Below are 5,320 nucleotides of genomic sequence, written 5' to 3'. Positions count from 1 at the left end.
GCTCTCCCTAACCATCAACCCTTCTCCTCTTCCACGAAACTTCTCTGCATACCCATGGCCATGGAGCAAGAAATTAACTGCCTAATATTTGGTGAGCTCTTGTTTTTTTTTGTGGGTGTCAAGTTTCTCACGACTGAAAATACTGCAGATCTCGACCACACGTTGTATCCCAAGTCGTCCGGCATTTCCCCCTAGTGGGGAAAACTATTGAAGGTATATATGATGTGCTACTGCCCCTGCATATTTATGCTTTTGAAAAATCTTCAATTAATGCATGGTTTTATTCGCTGCCATTCTGTAGCTTACATGAATCAGAAGTTAGGAATGGAGATGAACAAAGTGGCCAGTCTATGCTCGCTCCTATACATAAACTATGGAACAACTCTTGCTAGCCTCCTGGTGAGAACCTCCATCGGATACTCCATCTGAATTACATCCATCGGCTACTCCATCTCGCATCTCACAATTCAATTTTGTTCTCAGGCTATCGGATACCAAATAGACTATGATGACTTTCATAGGTACTCAATCCTCGTGCCATATTGACTCTCCCTACTGCTCTGTATCTCAAATAAATAAATAAAATTCTGTTTGTGTCTAACAGCTTTGTTCATGCAAGAGGACTGCCATACGACAAGATCAAGCCCGACCCAGTTCTCAAGAACATGCTGCAGAGCATGCGCGTCCGCAAGCTGCTATGTTGCCATGCCCAACAATTCTGAACAACATACATGCATGCATCTCAGATATTCACCAACAACATGCATGCATGCTCTCTCTCAGATATTCACCAATAGCGACATGGACCATACCAAGATATTCCTCGAGAGGCTGGGTCTCAAGGACTGCTTTACCAACGGTATTATCTGCTTCGAAACACTGAACAAGCCATACCTGCGGCTACCGAGGGACAATGCCGTGACACCTACCATCTTCGACATAGACGGTCACAATGCCCGTTCAGGTGGCAAGCTGCCTAAGACCCCCGTGCTGTGCAAGCCAAACACCACAGCCATGAAGGATGCACTAAACAAGTTCAACGTCGACCCTTCCAAGGCGGTATGACGTCTGTCGTCTTGCATCATTTTTTGTATTATAGTTGACCCGAGTGCTAATGATACCCATATGTGTAGATTTTCTTCGATGACAGTGAGCGCAACATCAAGGCTGGAAAAGATATCGGTATGCGCATAGTGCTGGTAAGTCTGCTTAATTATCTCTACTTCCTTTTTGGGCTCTTCTACAGGGTGCACAGGACTAACACTCCATCTCTATTCCGCAGATTGGCAAGTCCAACCGTGTGGACGGTGCAGATCATGCTGTCCCAAGCATCCATAACATCAATGTGCTGCTGCCGGAGCTACTGTGAGAGGAGACCAACAAAACCTCTACTCTGATATATATACAGAGTAGTAGGGAGAGTAAAAATGGCACGAGGATTATCTTGTTCAGTGTTTCGAAGCCGATAATACCGCCGGTAAAGCAGTCCTTGAGACCCAGCCTCTCGAGCATTATCTTGGTATGGTCCATGTCGCTGTTGGTGAATATCTAAGAGAGAGCATGCATGCATGCTATTGGTGAATATATGAGATGCATGCATGTATTTTGTTCAGAATTTTGTTGGGCATGGCAACATACCGGCTTGCAGATGCGCATGCTCTGCAGCATGTTCTTGAGAACTGGGTCGGGCTTGATCTTGTCGTATAGCAGTCTTCTTGCATGAACAAAGCTATTAGACACAAACATGATTTTATTTATTTATTTGAGATACAGAGCAGTAGGGAGAGTAAAAATGGCACGAGGATTGAGGACCTATGAAAGTCATCATAGTCCATTTGGTATCCGATAGCCCGAGAACAAAATTGAATTGTGAGATGCGAGATGGAGTATCCGATGGAGGTTCTCACCAGGAGGCTAGCAAGAGTTGTTCCATAGTTTATGTATAGGAGCGAGCATAGACTGGCCACTTTGTTCATCTCCATTCCTAACTTCTGATTCATGTAAGCTACAGAATGGCAGCGAATAAAACCATGCATTAACTGAAGATTTTTCAAAAGCATAAATATGCAGGGGCAGTAGCACATCATATATACCTTCGATAGTTTTCCCCACTAGGGGGAAATGCCGGACGACTTGGGATACAGCGTGTCGTCGAGATCTGCAGTATTTTCAGGCGTGAGAAACTTGACACCCGCAAAAAACAAAAAAAAACAAGGACAACTAGAGCTCATCAAGTATTAGGCAGTTAATTTCTTGCTCCATGGCCATGGTTATGCAGAGAAGTATCGAGGAAGAGGAGAAGGGCTGATGGTGAGGGAGAGCACGACTACCAGATGAGAAATGAATTCTTGAGAGGGGGCCGGTGTTTAAATAGGCTGGAGGAGCCAAGGTTTGTGGTACAGTCGTAAACGCGCTGTCTCACTTGGAGATGAGATAAGGAGGAATTTATCCAAGGGAAGCACCGCACGTTCACGTCGCCGTTCATGTCATTGGCAAGAGGTAAAAGACGGGAAACCACACGATCGTCGGATGGGTATAGTGTGGCCGCCTTTATCATTGTTGGGAAGTTGTTACCAAACTAAACTAATTGCGTGCCATTTAATCTCTCATGCACTTAGTGCTCCTCGCATGCAGGCTCATGGAAAGAAATGAAATTGGAGGGAGAGGATCGTGGGATAGAGGATCCGTCCATGTCCATGGCAAGACCTAAAAGACGGGAAACACACGATCGTGGGATGGGTATAGTGTGGCCGCCTGTATCATCGTTGGGAAGTTATTACCAAAGTAAACCAATTAAGCTAATAATGTGCCATTTAGTCTCTCGTGCCCTTTGTGCTCCTCGTATGTAGACTCATGGAAAGAAACGAAATTAGAGGAAGAGGTTTCGTATGTCCACTAGTGCAGAACCGGGCTATAGCCCCGGTTCGTAAGGGGCTTTAGTGCCGGTTCTGTAACCGGCACTAAAGGGTGGGGACTAAAGGTCCCCCCCCTGCTTTAATACAGATTCGGCACGAACCGCCACTAAAATGCCACCACGTGGCACGAGCCGGGGCCGGGTGGCGGGAGACCTTTAGTACCGGTTGGTAACACCAACCGGTACTAAATGTTTGGGCTGTTTTGGTTTTGTTTTTTATTTTTCTTTAGTTTTGTGTTTTCAATTTAATTTAAAGATTGTTTTTACATTATAATGAGTTGTTAAATCATTAGGTGAAAGTATCGCAGATTAGTTTCAACTGGGACATGGATAGGTGATCAAGTAATATGGATATGGCATATACTTGATCACTTAGCTAGCTAGGATTCATCTAGTTGAAACTAATCTGCGGTTTCTTTCATAAATGATATAATAACTCATCATAGTCGTCATTAGCACTATTTAACCATCATAGTCCGCTATCTAATCACCACCAATATATGCTAGCTTAAAGAAGAAACATTCACTTGTACCAAAAAGAAAGATATCATCAAGTTCAACATGGTCATGATTATAAGTGTTCATATATAAGACCACAAAAGCAAATCACTCTTTGATATTAAGTTCATGACGAAGAACACGAAGAGCATGCTAATCACTCCTGCTGCTCTCTCTCAGGTAAAATAGCATAGAACATGTATAGCTCTCCTGATTCATCATATTGGAGCATGCTAATGAACCTGTCTCCTAATCGTGGGCCGCGCTTCTGATTGCTGCATCCTAGTACTTCTCTGCGATCGTGGACAATTCTGCTCCAGTCTTACACTATTAAGCATTCCTCACTAATCTTGAATGCACTAAAGTGCATTATAGGAGGTCTTGGCCGTAAGCTAAAAATTCTCATGCAACCTTTAGTCTTGATCCACTGAGGCAGAACATTCATCGGGAGTCCCTGTTGAAGAACATCGTATAGTAAAATACTTAGCAATGAAGTTTAGCTTAAAAAATAATGTATGCAAAAGATGCACTGAGGAAAAATAGTAAAAATCTTACCATCTTTCCTAAATATATGTGACCATAGTTTAATATGATCACTATTGGTCGCACGTTTTGAGTACTAAGATTTTTAAGTTCAGAAAAATAATTTGTCTTGACAGTATGAAGATCCTCAAGCCATGAAACATAATGACTTATCTCCTCACAGTTTAGTTCAGCCCGGGGACAGTGGAAGGTCTTGTCTACCAAGCGTTGGACAAGTTTGCTTGAATGGAAATAAGCTGTCAATAGAAATTAGTTGTCAACTTTTTTTTGAAAAAAAACAATATTAAAGACATAAATATGGTTGAGAAACTCACATAATGGTAGAACTGGAGGCGTCTGTACATCGACCCAAATGTCTCTATTACCTTCAATATCATCTTTGGGACGAATATCAAAGGTGATAAACATATCAGGCTCAAATGCATAAGCCTTGCATAGTGCTTGCCAAGTTTTGCATTCAAAATAGGTGTAGGTTTCTTGATTGTATAATTTGACGTTGAAGGTATAATCATGCTCGGTCTTCAAGTAAACTCTCTTTACCTCCATAGTTTTGGTAGGACTGAAACCTATCTTATTCAAGACAAAAAATTTGCATGGCAGGGGATACACTAGTAGAATAGTGAAAATTTAAAACAATAAGTTGAAGCAAATGAAGCATATATAAGTCATGCTTAATTACGAAAAAAGACTTGTCGTTGTGACTTACTGTATCCACTTCGAAGGTCTTATCCAGCTTGATGCTGAAGCGCCTATCATCAACTAGGGAATTTTTGTCGCACATGCCACGTTGGTCTTCGCAATCTTCACACGTAATAAAATCATTTTCGTCGTCAGACGACACTTCCTATATATGTTCATAGGTGAAACATTAAACACTTATTAGTTATATTAATTCAACTAATTAGACTAGTTCTATTAATTCAACTAGCTAGTTCAACTAATTAATTCAACTAAGCACTTACTAAAAATATACCTAAATAAAGTATAGCTCATAATTCAACTAACTAGTTCAAGTAATTCAATTAATTCAACTAATTAGACTAGTTCTATTAATTCAACCAGCTAGTTCAACTAATTAATCCAACTAATTAATTCAACTAAGCACTTACTAAAAATATACCTAAATAAAGTATAGCTCCTAATTCAACTAACTAGTTCAACTAATTCAACTAATTCAACTAAATTAGTTCTATTAATTCAACTAGCTAGTTCAACTAATTAATTCAGCTAAGCACTTACTAAAAATATACCTAAATAAAGTATAGCTCCTAATTCAACTAACTAATTCAACTAATTCAACTAAACTAGTTCTATTAATTCAACTAGCTAGTTCAACTAAACTAAGCACACTTACTAAAAATAAAC

General features: G+C 40.6%; 1 protein-coding gene and 1 long non-coding RNA gene across 5 annotated transcripts; one reads left to right on the top strand and one right to left on the bottom strand.

The window, feature by feature from the left end:
- Nucleotides 1–1,421, top strand: LOC119326653 (uncharacterized protein C24B11.05-like). Of its 4 annotated transcripts, XM_037600274.1 has the most exons (7): nucleotides 155–213; nucleotides 302–399; nucleotides 484–521; nucleotides 605–707; nucleotides 784–1,059; nucleotides 1,134–1,199; nucleotides 1,283–1,392. In XM_037600274.1, the coding sequence occupies exons 2-7, from the start codon at nucleotides 307–309 to the stop codon at nucleotides 1,367–1,369; spliced, it is 663 nt and encodes a 220-aa protein (XP_037456171.1). In that variant the 5' UTR covers nucleotides 155–213; nucleotides 302–306; the 3' UTR covers nucleotides 1,370–1,392. The 4 variants fall into 4 exon arrangements, with proteins under 4 accessions (XP_037456169.1, XP_037456168.1, XP_037456170.1 ...); XM_037600272.1 differs by adding an exon at nucleotides 1–91 and having other exon boundaries at nucleotides 149–213; nucleotides 605–1,059; nucleotides 1,134–1,421; XM_037600271.1 differs by having other exon boundaries at nucleotides 7–213; nucleotides 605–1,059; nucleotides 1,134–1,421.
- LOC119326654 lies at nucleotides 1,416–2,446 on the bottom strand. Its single transcript, XR_005158098.1, has 4 exons — nucleotides 2,094–2,446; nucleotides 1,908–2,005; nucleotides 1,639–1,729; nucleotides 1,416–1,548 (listed from the first exon to the last, which is right to left on the bottom strand). It is a non-coding gene; the product is annotated as an uncharacterized LOC119326654 (long non-coding RNA).
- Between the last annotated feature and the right edge of the window lie 2,874 nt (nucleotides 2,447–5,320).

Source organism: Triticum dicoccoides, chromosome 6B (genome assembly GCF_002162155.2).
Source record: "Triticum dicoccoides isolate Atlit2015 ecotype Zavitan chromosome 6B, WEW_v2.0, whole genome shotgun sequence".
In the NCBI taxonomy this organism is placed as follows: domain Eukaryota; kingdom Viridiplantae; phylum Streptophyta; class Magnoliopsida; order Poales; family Poaceae; genus Triticum; species Triticum dicoccoides.
The sequence above is the reverse complement of the archived record's forward strand: the minus strand, read 5'-3'. Positions and strand labels throughout refer to the sequence as shown.

Excerpts from the sequence above, each read along its gene's own strand:
- LOC119326653 (XM_037600272.1), top strand. Across the intron at positions 1,060-1,133 it reads ACGTCGACCCTTCCAAGGCG|ATTTTCTTCGATGACAGTGA; the intron begins GTATGACGTCTG and ends CCATATGTGTAG.